The sequence below is a fragment of the Pleurodeles waltl genome, chromosome 11, assembly GCF_031143425.1.
Source record: "Pleurodeles waltl isolate 20211129_DDA chromosome 11, aPleWal1.hap1.20221129, whole genome shotgun sequence".
NCBI lineage: Eukaryota > Metazoa > Chordata > Amphibia > Caudata > Salamandridae > Pleurodeles > Pleurodeles waltl.
In genome coordinates, this window is record NC_090450.1 from 334,384,481 (window position 1) to 334,406,260 (window position 21,780).

At 42.9% G+C, this 21,780-nt stretch overlaps 1 protein-coding gene across 1 annotated transcript in view; it reads right to left on the bottom strand.

Moving 5' to 3' along the window:
• The window catches only part of RNF168 (ring finger protein 168), a 160,503-nt gene that overhangs the window by 117,892 nt on the left and 20,831 nt on the right, over window positions 1-21,780 (bottom strand). Inside the window, exons 2-4 of the mRNA XM_069213617.1 lie at window positions 13,335-13,672; window positions 11,099-11,175; window positions 576-752 (exon numbers count right to left, since the gene is read on the bottom strand). Of these exons, the coding sequence (XP_069069718.1) occupies window positions 576-752; window positions 11,099-11,175; window positions 13,335-13,641 (561 nt within the window). The 5' untranslated portion in view covers window positions 13,642-13,672. The remainder of the gene's footprint in view (window positions 1-575; window positions 753-11,098; window positions 11,176-13,334; window positions 13,673-21,780) is intronic.

Here is a 21,780-nt window from a genome sequence, read left to right on the forward strand (position 1 = left end):
AGTCTGTGAAACTTGAGCTGTGTGCGTGTATTTATAAAACTAACTTGGAGGAGAGCTTAAGTTGATTATACTGTACAATGGTCAATATTTTAAAACTAATATTTCAGTTCTAGACTGACTGAGGACCATTGATATCATGTGAGATGGCTCTCCCCAAGTGCATGAAAAATCATTGGCGTTTTGTTTGACTCCCCAGACTGCAGTAAAGGCACAGTAATCCAGTAAGCAAGCATTCTTGGAATATAATTATGTATTCGTTCCCTCGCGGAAAATGTCACCTGTAGCAACCGCCAAGTAAATATGCTTTGCATCTGGGCGTAGTTAGTGTTTTAAGGACCTTGTTTGAAAAAATATTCCAGTAGGCTTAACAAGCCCTTTAGTTATATGTAGGGCTACTGGAATTATGTGGCAGATAGGACCAAAATATACAGTAGGATTGACCAATTAATGTGGAAAAAAACAGTCCAGTTATGAATTTACAATGCCAATTGCTCCAAGTCAAGTAAATACAAGACCTATTTCATTACAAATGCTTGTATTCTCTATATGTGCACAGAGGTCAGCCCCACACTCACCAGATCTACACTGAGCATTTGGGCTAACTGTGCATCACGTTTCAGCTGCTCCTCTTGCTCCTGTCTCCTTAATTCCATCAGGGCCCTTTCTGCCTCCTCCTCTGCTATCAGTCTCTGAATCAGTGCCTCGCTTGCCTTTCTTTCCTCTTCCTCCCGGGCTCGCCGTTCTGCTTCAAGCTGAAAGCCAAAAAATAAATACAAAGTGAATAAAAAGAACAAAAAAAAAAACTCATGGTCCAGATAGAACAGATGCCAAAAACGTTATTGATATATGCAAACAATTTAAGCTTTTGACACATTCACCTCCCTCTAAGCAGCACACTATGACAGGAACACCTACGTTAGCTTAAAACCTCTTCCAAAAAATAAATAAACTGTAGCATGTCCAAAAGCATTTAACACTCCAAAATAAACAATCCAAGTCTAATTGCTTCAAATGTTTAAAAGTAAGGAATAGCAAGCAAACAAGGAGCAGAGTAGGCAAGCTCAAACCAGAGACAATGCAGTTAATGGGTCAGCGCACTGCATCATCAAAAGTACAGCAGGAGGCTGCAACAGGGACTTAGCATGTGCAAACAGTCTCAGAAACAACAATTACTGTATGCAGCAGCCATACATACATAAAGTGGACTCTGAGTGACAGAGGATTTTTTGGGACTATCACGTTTGTGTATTTTGCCATTAGAAATCAGCATTATACTCCCCAGAAACCGTTAGAAATAAGGGCATTCTTTGTTGTTTTTAGAAACTAGTGACCAAATGAATGGGTGCACTCATTGCTTCTTGTAATAAATAAGAAAAATGTTTATACTCCTAAATTGTTTGATAAATAAATTGCAGCTATACTTGATTGGAAATGCTTCCAAATAATACCAGCAGCAATATGCAGTATTATAAATGGTGACATACTGAGAAAAAGAGGATTACAAACTGAAACGAGGAACAAATTAGTAGAAGCTTCTAGTCAGAAAGATACTCTGACTCGGGGAAATCTTTAACAACCCACTCTTTAGTTTACAACACATTAGGGATTTATACACAAATATACAGGCAGTCAACTGCGTGGCCATTTTCCGGAGTTGTATAGGTCACCATCTTTGCTGGCCAAGCATCAGATAGCTCCACCTCAATCAAACGTATTGTTTATCTCATTGAAAGTGATAAGTGAAGCAACTGTTTCAAAATAATATGATTCCTGGCCCAGATGGATCCTGCAACCTTTTTAAGCATAATGTGGAGTTTTAGAGCCCTTTGTCATCTGTGGTACTAACAGTACAGATCAAGTCTTGCCATATACTAGGCGGCAACAAATGTTTATCCCAATAATTAAACAAGGCGACAATTTTTTTCAGCTGTTTTACAGAGCACATGCACAGAAGAGAGAAGGTTATATTACTCCTAGTATCCAAGACCTGTTGTACCCAAACTGGGTCAAAATTGGAGAATATAGCCTCAGTGGTCGAGTTTCACAGAGACAGTGTTGTTGGATACCTGTGAACATTTTTCAAGTAAGCTAGCAATTTGTAGATAGAAAATATATTTGCGTAGCTTATGGTTTAGTTCTTGAGGAGTAATAGTATTGCCCTCGACTTGAGGAAAGGCTTTATATTTATACAATAAAAGCATCCCCTTGGTATGATTTCTTTAACCTAAATATACTATTCTGTGGAATTATTATTATTATTTTTTTAAAACGTTTTTGTAATAAGGGGTCAGTCAGTCTGTTTTCATATGCAGTTTACCTGCTGGATTATAGTTTCTCTTCCAGGGGTATCTTCATCAATAGTCATAAACACTGAATATTCCCGTCCACGTGTGGGGACCCCGGAGAATAAACACAGATGTATATGTATGAAATATATATGAATAACATTTTAGTGGATACTTTCCATAAAAGTATAATATATACATGTGTAAGACAGTAATGCAGTCTATGTTGATAACCAGGCTAAAAATACTTTATTTCTATGGAGTTTTTTTTTTAACATACATAAAAACTTTCAATTATAGTAAGCCCAAGTAGAAGTCATAGAAAGTATAAGCAACACATTTTAAAATAGAAAAACTACGTTGAAAATAAAGGAGCATTATTAGCCAATAGGCTGCATGCATGTCAATACAGTAGAACCAAAACAATTGGCACCGTGCCTTTAAGACCCTGAGCACCTCCAGTATCCCACCATGCCTCAGGGGTTAGAGTGAGGTGACAGTTGGTTCACTGTTAGGTCAGTTCTTTTTTCCGGCTTCCTCTGTGAGGATCCTGGAGCATTGGGCTCTCATTTTTCTGATGTTTTCAACAGAAAAATAATCTGAAAAAAAACTGTTTTTCAGGCTTCACTCAACGTCTTCACTTATTTCCTGTGTGAAATGATTATTTTCTTTCTTAAAATGCCTTCTCTTTTTGCGAAATGCCCTTCCTGTGGGAAGAAGAAGGCCCAGTCAGATCACACTCTGTGTGCATAGTGTTTGCCTCAGAGTCACTGCCCGGACACCCGCAGACATTGTAAAAACCTGTCTAAAAGGACTTTAAAAGACAGAGAAAGGATTAGTCTTCATGAGAAAGAAAAAACTTCATCATCTTCTCTTCCCAGAACTTCTAAAGATCCTTCTGATGCACGACAAGCTACATCGACGTCAGTTGGTAAGAAAATTTAGTTATGTGAGGTCTTACTGTTGCCAAACATGCTGTGAGTTAGCCCTAAGACGTGAACAGGTTCAAATATCGATATTGTTCAGGTCACACTTTCTGCCGACATTCTTTGGCTGTGAAATTCATTAGCTTTTCCTATGTGAAATGCCTTTGGCTCACTCTTTGTATGCAAGTTCATAAAGCTGCATCTCTTCAGTTTGGACTTGCTTGCCTCTAAAGGTCCTAATTGTGGTTTGTCCCTTTTGTCTGTAATGCCCCTAACGTTGCAAAAGAAAATTAGTTACTTACCTGTAACTGCAGTTCTCCAGTATTGGTATCTTTCATAGATTCACATGCTTGAATCATCCCCGTCGTCGAGGTGGGAGCCTCACGGTAAGTTTAAATACATAAAGCAGTAAGTCAGTAAAAGTAAAACCAGTAGGCCTCATAAGGTATTTTACAGTCTATCCACTTTGTTTTGTGAAAAGACCCAAACTTCAGTCTCAAACAATCAGGATTCAGCCCCTCCCAAACAGTCCCAACATGGGGCTGAATTCCCTCAGATTTTCTAGTAGGAGTGTGAAGTTTAATATCTGTATAATAGGGGAGCCTCTGAGGGGAGGAGGGTGGGTCGCATGTGAATCTATGAAAGATACCAATACTGGAGAACTGCAGTTACAGGTAAGTAACTAATTTTCTTCTCCAGTATTGGATCTTTCATAGATTCACATGCTTGAATCAGAATAACGAGCAGTAATGTTTTCTTAATTAGTGAATTACATTGACTCTAATTCTATCGTAATTTTATAAATGATGTGAATCACATTAGTTCAGCTTTAAAAAACCACATACCTATTAATATAAGTACATCAATAGACATTCGAATAGAAGAGCAATAACAGGTGTGTGGCAGAAAAAACCTGTACTCTTTTCATTATTATGAAGAGTACGACAAGCTAAGACATTATAATGAAGTGAACAATCTGAAGCAGAAATGTAGAGTAAAACACACTGTAGCTTTTAAGAAGACTAAGAACCAATAATGAACATACCTTGAGTGTGGTGGTGGGATGTGTTAGAGGCTCACCTTATCGAAATAAATGCCTCAGCACTGCCTGCCCCACTGCTGTATCGACGTTGTTCGTTTCCTCAAGACAGTAATGCCTCGTAAATGTGTGTTGGCTGGACCATGTTGCTGCTCTACAGATGCTATGTAGTGGTACCCCTGCAAATAATGCAGCAGAAGTGGCTACCGATCTTGTAGAGTGGGCTCTCACCTTGGTGTGGAGCGGTTTTCCTGCTTTTGAATGGCAGAATTGAATTGCCAGACCAATCCATCTTGCTATAGTCTGTTTGGACACCGCGTGTCCCTTTCTTGTTCCTCCGAAAGCTACAAACAATTGATCCGACTGGCGGATAGCTTGAGTTTTCTGTAGATAAAACTTTAAACATCTTTTAATATCAAGGGAATGTAATGTTTTTTCCGCTACTGTTTGCGGAATTGGAAAAAAGGTTTTTAAGATAACTGGTTCATTTAGGTGAAACGTTGAAGGAACTTTCGGGATGTATTTTGGATTTGTCCGCAAGATGACACCTGAGTTTGTGAATTGGAGAAAAGGCTGTTTGATAGTGAAAGCCTGAATGTCACTGACTCTCTTTGCTGAAGTAAGAGCTAGCAGTAACGCTGTTTTCCATGAAATGAATTTTTGGTCAGCTTTGTGGATCGGTTCAAAAGGAGCTTTCATAAGCTGCATCAATACCACATTCAATGACCATAATGGTGGAGGCTTTCTAACTGGCGGGAAAACCCGAAAAAGGCCCTTCATAAATTGTTTGACGATTCTTGTGGAACACAAAGAAACTCTGTCTGGAGATCTGCGGCATCTGGAGATTGCTGCCAGATGTACCCGAATAGAAGAATATGCAAGCCCTGATTTTGCGAGGAGCAGGAGATATGGAAATATCTGTTCCGGAGTAGAGGACAAAGGATGTATATCTTGTGTTGCACACCATATACAAAAACGTTTCCATTTAAGTTTATAGGTTTTGTTGGTAGTGTCCGCTCTAGCTTTCGCCAAGATATGTCTACACTCCGGGGAAATGTTGAGATTCAAGTATTCATTGTATTCAGGAGCCAAGCTGACAAATGAAGAGAAGACGGATCTGGGTGTCTGACTTGTCCCTGGTGCATCGTTAAAAGAGTCGGGCTCTGTCTGAGTCGTAGATGTGGTCGTTCGGAGAGCATGAGGAGCTCCGTATACCAGACTTGTCTGGGCCATTTGGGAGCTATGAGCAGAAGGCGACACCCCTCCGCCTTCAGTTTGTTGATGACTCTCGGAATGAGCGGGATCGGAGGAAAAGCGTAGGCATAAACTCCGGACCATCTCATCGAAAACGCATTCCCCCACAAATCTTTTTGGGGAAGCCAACTTGCGTAGAACTGGCATTTCTTGTTCTCGAGAGTGGCAAATAGATCTAAGTTCGGTTTGCCCCATAATAGAAAAAGGCTGTTGAGAGTTTTCTGGTCTAGTTCCCACTCGTGATAAGGAATCACTGTCCTGCTCAGGGTGTCTGCTAGAATATTGGTTTGTCCTGGCACATGCTCCGCCTCGAGTGAAATATTGTGCTTTATGGCCCATGTCCAAATTTGTTGGGCTAGCTGCGAAAGTTGTAGGGATCTTGTGCCTCCTTGCTTGTTTAGATAAAACATGCTGGTTGTATTGTCTGTCCTGATTAAGACGCTTGAACTCTGTATCTTTGGTAAGAAAGCTTTCAGAGCTAAGTGTATTGCCTTGAGTTCCAGATAATTGATGTGGAGCTGACGTTCTTTCTGATTCCAGATTCCGCTGATTTGCAGGTCCTGGCAATGTGCCCCCCATCCTGCAAGAGAGGCATCCGTTGTTACTATGTAACTTGGTGTTTGGAGAAGAAAAGACAGTCCCGTTTGACAAATTGGTTAGATTCGCCCACCACCTCATGATGTTCTTCATTGGAGGCGTTATGCAAATCTTGTCTTCGAAGGAACCATTGACCTGGGTCCATTGTATGTCTAATTGTTCTTGCAGGGGTCGCATATGGAGCCTGCAATCTGGGACTAGCGGAATGCATGAAGATATCATTCCGAGCAATGATTTGTAGATGCGGACTGAAACGAACCTTCTTCTGGAGAGCCTTTGTGCCAAGGAGGTTAACTTTTGTTTCCGCTTGTGAGATGGGTAGGCTTTGTTGCGGACTGTGTCCAGAATTGCCCCCAAGAAATTCAATTCCTGTTTGGGGTAGAGTTGAGATTTCTGATAATTGACTACGAACCCTAGGTTGTGTAGCAAATGAAGGCAATGGAAAATATGATTTTTCACTTGCGATTTTGAGGGTGCCTTTATAAGCCAGTCGTCCAGGTAAGGGAAGACCTGGATCTCTGACTGGCGGAGATGTGCTGCTACCGGAGCTAACATTTTTGTGAAGATTCTGGGGGCTGATTTGAGGCCGAATGGCAGAACTCGGAATTGAAGGTGCATACTTCCCACTCTGAACCTTAGGAATTTGCGATGGTTGCGATATATGGGGATATGAAAATAGGCATCCTGGAGGTCTAGGGATGCCATCCAATCCCCGGGATTTAACAGACGCAGGACATCCTGTAGAGTTACCATCCTGAATGATTGCTTCTTCAGAAACTTGTTCAGGGCTCTCAAGTCCAGAATGGGGCACCAGCCTCCTGAGGGTTTCTTTACAAGGAAAAAACGGGAGTAGAATCCTCTGTTCTTTTGAAATAAAGGGACTGGTTCCACTGCTCCTTTTCTCAGCATTATTCTTACTTCCCTGAGGAGTTGGTTCAACCTCGGAGGCGGTGGGCCCGATGGAGGAACAGTTGGTGGTGTTTGAGTGAATTCCAGAGTATGACCTCTGGCCACTACATCGAGTACCCATCTGTCCGATGTTATAGCCTTCCAGTTGGGGAAATAGGAAGTGATGCGACCTCCGACCCTCGATGTTGGTTGGTGGGGAAGCGTTGAGATGATCAGCGGGTCATTGTTTCCTGCCTGTATCTCTTCCCCAGGCAGCTCCTCTTCCTCTAGCTGGGTGTTTGTAAGCTGCGGCCGGAGGCAATCGATAATGCTGCTGTTGCTGATGGTATTGCTGTCGTGATCCTGTGGAGGAAGATGGATATTGTGACCTGTATTGCTGGTATCCACCTCGAAAGGAGTAATTACCTCTACCCCTTGCTCCACGAAAAGGTTGTTTTTTATATTGCAGGGTACCTAGGGATTTTGCCGTATCGGTATCCGTCTTGATAGCCTGCAACATGTCGTCCACGTGTTTGCCAAACAAACTCTCTCCATCGAAAGGCATGTCAAGAACACGAGTCTGGACTTCTGGTCTGAAAGAAGTCGCCTTTAGCCATCCTTGTCTGCGCAGGACTGCTGCACCAGCTAATTGTCTAAAGCCAGTGAGAGAAATGTCTATTGCGCTGTCTATTATTTCTGCGGAGACCCTTTCTCCCTCCTGCAAGACCTTTTTTGCTTCCACCTTGACGTCTTCTGGCAGTAAATCTAAAAAAGCAGACATGTCTGCCCACATCTGGCGATCGTACCTTCCCAAGATGGCGAGGGAATTAGCCGCCTTAACGGTGACTGCGGCCACAGAGAAGAATTTCTTGCCAATATTGTCTAATCTCCTTCCTTCTTTATCTGGGGGAGACGCAATAGGTGTGGAGGGGTTTTTGGAACGTCGCTGAGCCACCTGTGATATCACAGAGTCAGGTTTCGGCTGTGAGACTAGACAGGCCGGAGAATCATCTGGGGCCTTATATTTTTTCTCTAGTCTTGGCATTTGTGAAGGCACTGTTGCTGGGTTTTTCATTGCCTTCAAACCCTCCTGCCATAAGAAATCGACAATGGGTATGGCTCTTACAGATCTTTTTGACTGCTCTTTAAAGTCGTACAAAAAACATTCGGTTTCATGAGAAACAATTGCAAGGCCAAAACGTTTCGCTGCTCGCTCTATCAGATTATGGAAACCTTCTATGTCCTCTGGAGGAGAACCTACTGGACCTGCTGGCGGTGGAGATGGTGTGGGGACGAGGTAATCATCCCATTCACTAGTCGTCGAATCTCTTAGCTCACCCTCTTCCCTTTCGTCGTCCGATGAGGGGCAAGTTTCCTGGGTTTGGCTAATTACAGGTATAGTAGCCTGTGGCGTTACGGAAAGGCTAGTAGTATGAGCTTGCCGAGGTGTCTGGTAGCTCTCAGGTCTAGGTGGCGTGGACTAGGTTGATGGTGGAAACCTTTTATAGTAGTCTTTCAACATAAATTGAAGATCTGTCACTAATGTGCTAGGCATAGCGAGGGGCGATGGTTGTTGTGTCTGTGGATAAGATGTTGAGGCATAACTAGGCTGATACTGTTGATCCTCTTCTTCGTCAAACTCTTGGCATTTTACATCGAGTTGTGACTGGCTACTAGCTGCCCCAAACATTCCGTCGTTCTGCGAGTATGTGTCGTCGTCCTCATCCTCTAAATGATGTTGTGGTGGGTATGGCAACACTTTACTTGGTGAGGTATGCATTGGAAGAATATCAGACGCCTTGTCCCCTATATTAATAATTGAAAGGGGTAAGAATCTGGAGGAGTCGTCCTGATGGTACGAGGAATGGTGAGGCGAAGTATCCAGGTAGGTGGATGGTTTGTATACTGTTAATGCTGTAGATGATATGATCGTCGACGGTTCTCTTTTGGCCTGTTCTCTCGTCGACGGTTCTCTTTTGGCCTGTTCTCTCGTCGACGGTTCTCTTTTGGCCTGTTCTCTCGTCGACGGTTCTCTTTTGGCCTGTTCTCTCGTCGACGGTTCTCTTTTGGCCTGTTCTCTCGTCGACGGTTCTCTTTTGGCCTGTTCTCTCGTCGACGGTTCTCTTTTGGCCTGTTCTCTCGTCGACGGTTCTCTTTTGGCCTGTTCTCTCGTCGACGGTTCTCTTTTGGCCTGTTCTCTCGTCGACGGTTCTCTTTTGGCCTGTTCTCTCGTCGACGGTTCTCTTTTGGCCTGTTCTCTCGTCGACAGTTCTCTTTTGGCCTGTTCTCTCGTCGACAGTTCTCTTTTGGCCTGTTCTCTCGTCGACGGTTCCTTCGTCGACGGTTCCGTCGTCGACGGTTCCTTCGTCGACGGTTCCTTCGTCGACGGTTCCTTCGTCGACGGTTCCTTCGTCGACGGTTCCTTCGTCGACGGTTCCTTCGTCGACGGTTCCTTCGACGGCTCTCCCATCGACGGCTCTCCCATCGACGGCTCTCCCATCGACGGCTCTCCCATCGACGGCTCTCCCATCGACGGCTCTCCCATCGACGGCTCTCCCATCGACGGCTCCGTCGGCGGCGTCTTTACTAACGGGTCCTTTGTCAACGAATGCTCCGTCGATGGTTTCTTTGTCGACGGGTACTTTATCGAAGACGGTCGTGTAGGTGCCGTCGTCGGCAGTGCCTTCTTGAACCTCATTGAGAGGTGCTTCGTAGATGGGAGTGCCCTGGTTGATTGGTGAACTCAGGAGGCCTCCGCTGTCGACGATGTGGTTGCCGACGAAGCTTTCTTAAAAAATGTTGCCGTAATTATCGTCGTCGATGACAAAGGCGACAATGTCATAATCATTGGTGAGGCTGGCGTTGTGAACGTCGACGATACCGTAGTCGCTGTTACCGTTGACACAGTCGTCGACGGGGTGGTCGTCGACGGATGTTTTTTCACCGAAAAGAGTTGTTCTGGCTCTTTTTGTGGTGACAGAGACTGAGATGGCTTTTTTGAGGTACTTTTCTGGTGTAAAGGCGTAGTAGGTTCTGAATGAACCTTTTTTGGCCCATGTTTAAATGTCTCTGAATGAAAAACATCCTTTTTCGTCCCAGTAGAGACTTGTCTTGTCTTCTTGAGCACCTTCCTTGGTGGTTCATCCGACCCTCTGCTGCTCTCACCTGTTCTTTTCTGAGGGCGAGAAGTTTGTGATGATGCCTCGCTGTCATCTGAGGAAGGATGCTCTAAGGCTTTCTGTTTTTGTAGCCATAAGAGAAGTCTACCCTCCCGGTCTTTGAGGGTTTTTTGACTAAAGGTGCGACAGATTTTGCAGTCTCTCACCTTGTGGTCTGGATGAAGGCAATAAATACACTTCTTGTGGGGGTCATCAACATGCAGTCTCTTCTTCACACAGGTGTCACAATCTCTGAACAGACCCTTTTTTGCCTTTTCAGACATAGTAGAGCTGTAGCAAGTTTCCTGAGAGAAAAAACTAATCTTCAGTCAGAAAATAGGAAAAAACTGAGCAGAGCTCAGGGAGACTCCCTTCACACGACGTGCGGTAGAAAATCTGAGGGAATTCAGCCTCTGTTGGGACTGTTTGGGAGGGGCTGAATCCTGATTGGTTGAGACTGAAGTTTGGGTCTTTTCACAAAACAAAGTGGATAGACTGTAAAATACCTTATGAGGCCTACTGGGGCCTACTGGTTTTACTTTTACTGACTTACTGCTTTATGTATTTAAACTTACTGTGAGGCTCCCACCTCGACGACGGGGATGATTCAAGCATGTGAATCTATGAAAGATCCAATACTGGAGAAGATTGTATTACTTTCAATTGGGTACCTTTCAAACTTTTTTATTTTAATTATAAGTTTGTTTCTCATATTTTTAAAGGTTATGCTTCTTTAATTATTACATTGTATTAGTGTACAGAAAAGGCAAAACTTAAAGTCATAAATAGCAAGTAAAATCCAATAACTTAAGGATCAAAGATAGGCTCACCATTTTTACAGTGTGGACAAAAGAAAATGAGCACGATGTGAGTATGCAAGTGACAGCCAAATTAACAGGACTGTGAAAAAAAACAATGAAAGCCAATGGAAAACAGAACAGAGACACTCACCTTGCTCACTTCTTGTTCGTACTCTTGTCTCAACTCCCCAGGCTTGCTCACAAGAGGGGCTGGATAGGACGTGCACCCTATGTGTAAATGAAAAGACAATTCTCCTTAAAACAAAGGTGATGTATTGTGAGTTCTACAAACTCACACAGTTTAAGAAGCATTTGTTTAGGAGGAAAAGGTATGCTCCAGACTTTGCCCTGCTACCTTGCCCCATGCATAGTGGACAGGGGAGTGGGTAGGGGGGCCTAGTCACACCTGGAAAATAAGAGGTTGCATACGGATACAGTTTCCTCAGGGTTTCATTGTTTTTATGTATATTAATTACAAGAGGAAGGGGCAGGCAAAGTACAGTTCTCCTAGTACCACATCTGTGACAAAGATCTGCAGAGACTAAAACAGTTCAGTCACTCATATCCACCAATATTCAGTAGATTGACTAAAGTTAAAGAAGTTGACTTTGCACAAACACACACAAAGGATCTATGCCGACCCTGAAGAAACCACCTCTAGGTATCAGAATGACTTGCTGCTCATTGAACTCTAGGCCTCTACGACGTGAAGTTGAGAAACCCAAAGTGCTCAATGATTCCCAGTACAGCCATGTACTGGACAACAATGTGTACTTGAGTGAACCTTCCCATTTTTGCTGTGACATTATAAAAGAGTAAGCTTCAAGAACCAACTGAGGCTGAGGGCAGAATTGTACCTTAAACCACCAACTCCATTTACACAAGCTGCAAGTCAATACAAGGCCTCTCTCTCAATTTGCGACTGGTAAGCATGTCCTACACATTGCCGTGGATCATGCTCTGCCATCCACAGGACACATGAAAATGTGTTTCACTCTTCCAGTGCATGCATTCGTTGGGCTCTTTACTCCAATGTAAAGTGCAATAATCATGTTTCTATCCCTCTAGCATTTGCTTCCTAAATACTAAAATCTAATTAAATGCAAAACAATCAATTGTATTCTGTGCCAACCTATGATTTTTTGTTACTGATCTTTTACCCAGAGAACCACAGATGCTACAATATCTATTCCTGACCAAATAAACTCAAAAATATCTAGTCTTTTAAGCTGAAAGCTCTACAATGTAGCCACCCACATATGCAGTAAACTCTGTATCCATGTGCTATTCCTGCTTAAAAGCTATCCCTAGAAGCAGAAGGCTTAGAGCCTCTGCCAATCACCAGACAAGGCAGTCCTAGATGTACAATTCAAAATGTCTCTGTGCCCCTCTCCCAATAGATCAGTTATAGCAGTGGTTTCCAACCGGTGGTCCGGGGACCCCGGGGGTCCACGAATACTTAGTAAACTACATAATATTAAATGATTATTAATGTGTATACAAATAAAGAACCTAAATGTACAACTTAACATTTTAAAATGTATTGTAAATGTGCAGAAATTTGAAATTGGACGCAAAAAAACATAAATTAGTATCCTCAGATTTATTCATGGGAGCAGTGCAGGTGCATCCAACAGAATATAGAATGGATGATGAGCGGCTTCAATTAAATTTAGAAAGGCTCCAATCTTTCTAATAAACTTAGATTTGTTTATTTATGCGATTGCACATTAAATAATACGTCAACAATTGTGTATCTGTTTGCCGATTTTTTTCCTGTATTTTTTGTGCATTGTTTTGCTGTTCAAATCATCAACAATTCTTAGACCCGGGTCCCTGGCTTTCAGTATTGACTCACTGGGGATCTCCAGCTTCCAGTAATGATTAAGTTGGGTCCCTAGAAGTCTAAAGGTTGGGAAACACTGAGCTATAGATTTGGAAGTATGTGTACCTGTGCTAACTTCCCTCAAGTCAACCACTGATTTGCGAATATTTGTATACTAGGTTCCAACAATATAACAAACAAGCCCCAGAAGCACAATTATCTATCCCTGAACTACACTCCGAAGCTACAGAGCCCCTCACACGGAGATCTGAATCGTGGCTCTAATCCTCATAATTATAAAGCCCTACAGGTGAAAGGCTCCCCTCCAAATTATACAGTCCTACAAGTGGAAGGCTCTGTACCCTATGCTAGTCACAGTGTTTGCACTCAGATTTGCTCTGGGTCAGTCTGATGACAGCAGAATAAAGTCACAGTTAAACAAGCATGCAATAACACAGTCATTGTGAATGCTGTAAAATTCACACAGCTGTAGATACTCCTTAGAGGAAAAAAATTAATGCAGATGTTCTTCTAGTCCAGAGATGTACATTTTAACACTCACTTTCCTCTAGGTCGTCCAAGTCTTGGCCATTGGCTCGCCGCTGACATTCAACTGGGAACTCTCTCTGTATCCTCTCCCACAGCTCGACATCCACTAGGGTCTTGGAACGGGCATGAAGCCGAGCCCAGGTGGCGACACGACGACGGCACATTGGGCAAGAGAGGCTAGCTTTCTCCACCGTCATCTGAAAGCATGGTGAGCAGAGAGTGTGGCTGCAGGGTAAGGTAACCGGCTCAAGCAAGATCTCCCTGCATATAGGGCAGAGGCAATCTGGCAGGGAGAGCGGAAGCTGACTGGGCTTTGGCATCCTACCTCAAAGCAGGACACAACAGCAGCAACTGCAAAATAAAAATAAACAAATGGGAGGGTGGGGGACAAGTGAGCGAGATCTCCACCATGAGGTACAAACAGTTTGAATAATATTGCACAAAGACATATCCTACTTTCAGAAGCTGGGGCATAGTGGTTAATGATTAAATATCAAGATGATCTAGCAGGAGTGACACCTGCTTGTACCTTCCAAGTAATAGCGTGTCTGACCCAATTAAGTTAAACATCATCAAACCTATCTTAAAATATTTCACCATAGGGCACAATGGAGCCAGTCAGTTCTAAGTTTACCCCCAAACTACCATCAGCTACAATTATGGGCAAATATCTGTGGTTTAAGCAAATCAATCCTGTCTAGGAGCACAAATATTATTTATTACTCATTATTAAAGATATTTGTGAAGTACCCCGCTCTATAATAAGTGCATGCAACGGGGAAAACAAAAGTATGAAAGCAAGAAGAATGGGGACTATGTTGAAAGAATGGACATGGGCATACTAGGCACTAATTAGTCTGTTTTAAGTGTTCTGAAGACTTGCAGGCCAAGGTGGAGTTTTGGATCTTCTGGTTAATGGCCCCATCTACCCTTTATTGGAGCTTTCTGTTCCAGAAAAGTGCACAACATTTACTTTATTAAGCACAAGGATCTATCAGATGTTGGGGGGGGGGGTACCATAAACAGGAATGCCATTGTGGTATTAGCGACGCTGAAAGCATCGGACAACAATTAACAGCCTACATGTTAAGGTTAAGAGAGTTAGCGCTTTCTGACCTGTTGTAAGTATTCTGTGGGCTTTTAACCACACCCATCACCTTCACTCGTTCATGGGCACACCTTTCGAAAATGCCTTGATGTCATTAGTAAATGCTTTATGTTTGTCCCACCTGAGGCAGTTTTGTTACAGCCTTGCAGACTGACCTGTTACATGGATTACTGTATGTTTGCTCCATGGCGGCCATGCCGCTCACAGCGCAGAACTGGGCGAACTCCATCAGCGGTTTTGAAGCGCTGGTCACACTGTTACCTAATCAGAGTAATTTATTTTGGCTCTCCTCTTCACGCTTCGTAGCTTTCACAAAAACACTTGTAATTGATAAATGTTTACGTTGAAAATATTAAAAAAAAAAAAAAAAACACAGAAATCCTCGAAGTGGCTCTCCAGACACAGCGGATACTACAATATTCACTGCATTCATGTGTCACAGTTAGACTCTTGCTCTAGGCAAGACTTCTTGTTTGTAGGCGAGTAGGCCAATCAACAAGTTACAACTGTTGGCTCAACCCTCCCAGCTCACAAGCAGTACTTCACCAAAAACCCAAACAGTAAAAGGGGATTTCTGGCAGCCAATACACATGGATTCAAGAGTGCAACATCTCATGGGAGTCATGGTTAAATGGAGATTACCCTTTTGCCACATGAGCAATAGGTCTTAGTCACACACAGGATATGAAGGAGATGCAGTAAAGTTTTCAACAGATTATTAACAAGACTGCTTGCTATCTAACGTATGCATGAGCTGCAATGATTAGGATAATGAACAATGCAAGAAACAGAATTGTAAAAAAAAGAAACTAATCTCCAACCTCAAGAGAGCTAGGTGTGTTAAACCTAATCTGCTAGTACCATGTCAATGAGAAGAGCTCCCCCAACCCTTGTTATCTTAGAATGAGGTCTCTGGATCAGACTCCGTGGGGACACGAAGGCTGGGTCTGCATCAAGGCGATGTGTAGCATAGATAGCGTTGATGGCATCTGGTAGAAATCGATCTGATAACCTTGTCTGTATGAGATTTATTTATACAGATCTTGTAGGACCCCTGACACAGGTATGTTCCTAAACAATAGATAAGAAGGGATGTTTGGCGCAGCAATTATGAAAACAATTCCTTCCAAAAGTACATTATGCTCCTGTCACACTTAAGTGGGAAAGGGTCATGATGTGAATACCTACGTTTATCACTTGTCTTTGACGAAGATAGTGATGCCTAAGTGGCAATAATAACTTGAAATCAAAACATTTTCCCAACTATAAACAGAGCAGCCATCTTGGAAGAAATAATTAAATAAATGAGCTAAAACAGATCAAGTAGGTTAACAGTCACTAGGTGACGGGGGCACAGGCCTGCAAGCCAGAAGGCTAAGCGAACTCCTAATTCCCAATAAAACTAAATAGGATCCTCTACACCCTCCCCATTGCCGGAACAACTATGACCCCATAGAAGCAACGCATGACAAGGTGCTTGAGCCCAAGCTAAAATGCTCTGAACTAAAAACAAACTAAAATACTATTAAAATCTAGTTCAAAATAGGTAAAACATACAAAAGGATAAAATGTCGACCATAATAAGTACAGGAGGCCAAAGCTAATTAGATCAAAAGGCAATGTTTGGCATGACTTTGAAATTTTAGAATAATGCCAATGGTCACATTCATCTAACAATAGTCATGATCTTCAAGAAGGTCTCAGAAGTCATCAAAAGGAAAGGTGTCTGGGAATGAATCCACTTTGTCCGATGTCAGAATTGGCAGACAGACCCACAGAGCAGTAGTGCGCAGCAGTCTCAAGCGCAGGATCACCCGCAAGGGCAGCACCATCCAAAGTGCCTGAAGGAGCCAGGTAGTCCACCAAAGGTGGCTTATAAGCAGCCTCACGAATCAGCTGTAGTCTCATGTGGCACGACTGAGAATTAACTCATCAGGAATATTAGCAGGTCTCGCTCCACAGGAGGCACTGGCGGAATAGCAAGGCACACTGAAGGTAAATGATCGAACCAGGTGCAACGAAAGACTGCTTGCACAGACCAGAAGACTGGTCGGAACAACAGTAACCATTCATACTCCAATTCTTCCAGCAATGGGGCACCAAAGAACTGCCCCATACGGTCATGGCACCGTTGGGCTAGTGGTAGTAGCTCTATTACTCTGCTTAGATTGGAAGGCACAGCCACTGCGTATCAGGTACAGCAGTAGCAGTATCCCGCTGATCAATGCCAAAGTCACAGGAAAGTCACCAAACACACTTGAAAAGAATGAATTGATGGCTGAAGGAATGACTCCTAAGATAGTCTGGAAGATGGACCCGACAGCTTTAAAGAAGTGCTTGGGGAAGTTGGTATTTAATAAGTATTGTATCTTGGATGATGATCCTGCTATCTGGAGAGCATATGTCTCTCTAGCCAATGTCAAAGCAACTTGTTTCCTGAACAGTAGCACCTTTAGTCTGCACAGCTTGCCATAATTTACATTAGTAGTATCAATGTGAGGCCACATTTCCACTACTCAACTCTTGGGGGGGGGGGGTTGGGGGAAAATGTCCACAGCAAGTTACAATCTTGGGGACTGAAATTGCGTAGGCAAAGCCTGGTGTCATACTGCAACAGCTCTGTTCATTCAGGAACATATAACTTCCATTTTGAAAGATATAAAATGTTGGACGAATCAAAGGGACTGGAGTACCCTTCAGAAAACAGACCAAGTTTGCGGCCCCTGCATTGCAAAGGCCATGAAAAGACACCTGTTTGCAAATCACTGAATGACTAACAATCACATTCACTTCCACTGAGAAAGACTTCTGTTTCGCAGTTCAGACATTTATATTCAAAGGGCAACTCCCAATCTTCTTTAATATAGTTATCTTCTACCCGCTCGTATCTGCCCACGGCAAGATGTTTCAAGCATTTTGAAAAATGAAAGGCGGAAATAGGCAGATTTATAATGCCACGTACCAGCCATACTGTTGATTGACTTTCTGCAACCATGAAAGGCAACTTTTCTATATGAAGCATGCTGAAACTCACTTCCCTTTTAGCCACTGTCTTTTATTCCATGGATAAATTAAAAGCAGCAAAAGTGTCACTACTGTTAATTATTTACATAGAACGCAGCCATTTTTCAGAATCCAGAGTGTCTAACCTAACTGCATAATGGAACGCAGTTGACTTTGTCCACTGTGTAAAAAGGACATGTCATTCTGAATGATGTCTAGCACAGATGACACATTATTATTAAGGGAGTATATATATTCTGTTGAACGGTTTCTCCAGGCCATTATTCACAACAGCTAAAGCCTTTTCCAAATGTTCCATATCTATCTGCCTTAGAAGCGCAGCTGCTTTCATTTGAGAAAACTTCCAGATCCCATTGTATAAGGCATACAGGAATCATTTAGAGCCTGGGTTTCTGGGACCTGAGAAAGAATCTTCTAAGTCCATGTCTTCAGATAGCATATTAAGATGTTCTTTAACCGCTGCTAAGGTGTTGGTCTGTAACCATTGCTGGCACAGTTTACCCACACTGTATGTGGTAACTAAACCCAAGTGATGATCCGCGACAAAGCAAGGGTCCGGCCGGCTAATCTTGAAACCCCCCGAGGAATTAACAAAAATCCCCTGACATCCATGTGTGTCTATTGGCCACAATACCCACCACCCGGGACTGGAAAGTGAATAATTAAAAGGTACCAGCCTGAACCTTTGAATCTAATTTTTCCTCAGTGATATTTAGGAAGGATTGACAATTTGTGAATTTGGCCGGTGTGGGGATACTAGACGCATTCATTTCCTTCATTTTTGCTAAACCTAGGTAGGACGTCGGCTGAACTGTCATTTAAAAAATACAATTTGAACAGGAATAAGGTATGCTCTAAACAACGTTTACCTACCCTGAATTTGGCAATCTTATGTTTCCCCCATACACTTTTTATATCAATAGGGCTCTTCCAGTACTCGTATCCTTCAAATGCAAGTCGGGAAACAAACTAATTTGAATAGCTCAAGTTTGTGTTTGTTAGCAAATTCTTTCTAATTTTAGAAGGTGGTAATGTGAAATAGTATGATTCTGCCTTCTTAATTTATGCCCAGAAAAATATGCAAATTTATCTGAATAATGCTTAGGGCTCCCCACAGGCGGAGTTAAACAGTGTTCCCACCGTGTGTAATTAAATACTGATGTGTCTAGTTGCTCAGTGCAGGTACTAATGTCCCCAATTATTATAACAAAACATTTCCCCATAATTATTTGTGCTAGTGTATACATCATTACTCTCAAATAAAGTATAATCCTGTAGTTCAGCAAGCACTGAATCAACTGTTTGAACATCCCAGTCATCAGAAATACCACCAGGTGTAATTACATCAGTCACTGAGATTTTGAAGACATATGGCATTTGAGCGACCTCAAAAGGCCTGTATATATTGAACGGAACTTTATCCCAAACAATCCCATCTGGAATTGGTAATGCTGAAATGTTCACAAGAGACAAGTATCTTCGGACCGTATGTGAGGAAAGGTATGAAGTTATGACTTCATCCACTAGCTTGACAGAAGAATGTTCAGGAAGATAAATGACCATTTATCAAGAGAAAGAAAAAACAGTCACTAAACCAATCCATAAAAGAAAAGCAATGCCAAATATCCACATATACTTCCCTGGATAAACTAAATAGTTCTTTTTAAGCCATATGTACATCTTAAGTGTCTTTGAAAACTTTCAGTTGCGGATGAAATCGAAGAAAAGTCATCAAGGTCGATGAAATAACCGGAAGCAGTCTCTGCAAACAAAGGAGCCGGTGCATTACTGGTGGATGGATCAACCTTGTGTGGAGGTTAATAGTAGACTAGATCGTCTGTTTGTGAGGAGTTGCAGTAGAAAACAGCCACATCTTGGGCCGTTGTTGTCGGTAAAATGGTAACAGGAATCAACAAAAGTTCATTTTCCGCCCTACCCGTGCTCGAGGATGCATTTGTAGCATTGTTGTACATGCTGTTGTAATCAGAAGTGTTGTTGTTTCTTCTTTGAAAAGGTATGTCCTGTTGGGTAGTGAGAGGGGACCAGGATCTACCCAAGGGACCTCTGGGTCTACTGTGCAGGATCGACCACATGGTGTAGTTTGATGTAGTCAATGGAGACAAATCTGTTTACTTTGCAACCAGGCAGCAGTGGTAGGATGAAAGTTCTGGTACCTTGTATTCCCAGGACTTGGACTGGTGCTCTGTAGGATGGGCTGAATTCCTTCTTCACAGCAATCTTCTCACAAACCAGATCCCCGACTTTAAGAATCCAGCCTGTACAAGTTGTTGGCAAACCCCTTATTCCTAAAGTGGCAGCACTGGCGGATGAATTATTACAAAACTGAAGCTCCTATAAGACAGTGAGACGTTCATTTATGTCAAAAGGTGTTTTTGCTGCCACCAAACCAGGGCCATCAAGATCTGGGACATACACGGGTATCCCAAAAAGAACCTCTTAAGGAGTGCATACCCCCAAGGACCGTCTTGGCAGATTATTCAGTGCACTCTGGGGCCCATACAGGTGATGAAGCCAACTATGGCCAGAAACTAATAGAGGGTGAGGAGTAATGGAGCTCAACACCCATTGTCCTCATGGTGCCCCTGAATACCTTAGAGGCAAAGGCAGAGCCCTAGTCCGAATGGAATACTGCAACCGTATATGTACCCATAAAGATCAACAAGTCTTTTATAGCGGTTTGAGCCTCAGCCGACCGCTGAGGCCATACCCACAGGAATCTAGAACAAGAATCCACAGCGACTAAGATGAATTTGTATGCACCATCAGGTTGAAGGGGAACACAACGGTCGAGGTACACACATTGTAGTGGACTGTTGGAAACTAAAGAGGAATGTCTGCAGTGGGCGTTTGATATTGGAGCCCTTTATTTGCTGGCAAATGTCACAGCAAAGAACATATTGTCTGGTCTGTACGTATAGACCCAGCCACCAAAAGTGTTTCTGTAAGAGTGTTATTGTGGCCACAGCACCAGCACGTGCAGAGGCAACACCCTCATGCACTGCTTTGATTAGATCTAATCTCTGGTCTTATTTGGGGATTACTCCATCTCCAACCCCAGGAATTGGTGCAAAGGCAATATTCTGAGCACTGATGTGGTATGAATATTTTGTATGATATGCTTTTGAGAGGCTTGCCTTCAGCCGAAGCTTTCATGGCAGCCAGTATTTCATTATCCAATCTCGTCTGGGAACGAGTTACTGCAGCAATAGAAGCAGTAGCTACTGCAGATTTGGTTGTTTCATAAGCCAAAGTGTTGCCAATAACGTGTACTCCTACACTGTGGTGGCCCAATGTATTGACTACATTAACATTAGGTTAGCTCATCTTTAAGATCAGTTACCCTCCCCCACAGAGTTCTGTGTTTTATGAGTCTCTGAACCCCTTCAATCGCCAATGATCAAGGTAATCATTGTAAGACTGGACACAGTAGCACGAATCACAGACAATCAACGTGAGTTGTCCTGGATCTGTATGTTCTAGTGCTAGGATAACGGCTTTAAGTTCAGCCAGCTGAGCTGTGCAGTCCCCCAGGGTCTACGTGCAGTTATTGTGAGGGTAGAATATACCATCCTTCATCAATACTGTCACAGCTGTGCAAGCAGCCGAGTAAGGATGTTTAGTACCTACAGCTGGTTGTACTGAACCATCAATGTAAATGACAGTATGATACATGACTAGCGGCAAGATGTCCAGAGGTGCGGGGTACTCCTGTTCGTACTGGAGAAATTCTTGTGTTTGAAGTTTGGGATCAAAGAGGTAATCAACATCAGTGGCAGTCAGGGAGGCTGCCCACTGAATCCAACGTGGATGTAACGCTTTAGCGTTAGGAATGCTTGCTTTGGTGACAGCCTTTAAGGCTGGCACCGGGGTAACAACAATAATGTGTTTCCTTTGGACAAGTGGCCTCTCCTTGAAGACAGCCATCTGAACTGCAGGTAGAATTTTTTCTGTGGGTGGAGAGCGTTCTGCATTTGAGTATTAATGTGAATTATGTGATATGGGCACTGTGTCGCCTTTGTTAAAGGTGACATAAGTGAACCCAATTGCACCAGAAGTTATTCTTACAACCAAATTTGTTTTATTGTCACTGGTGTTTAAGTGTTTTGCTTCTAGCATGTCCTGTTGCAATCCTCTAAAGATGCATGTGTTCTACTGCCTAGTGTCTGCTGGAAAAATCTGGGCGTATTAAATCATAAAGTGGTTTGATGCATTGTGCACAATTAGGAATGTATGCTCAGCCAAAGTTAAAGAAACCAAGTAAAGACTGTAGTTTTTCTAAAACGTGCAGGGCCAGGGCCTTGCGCTC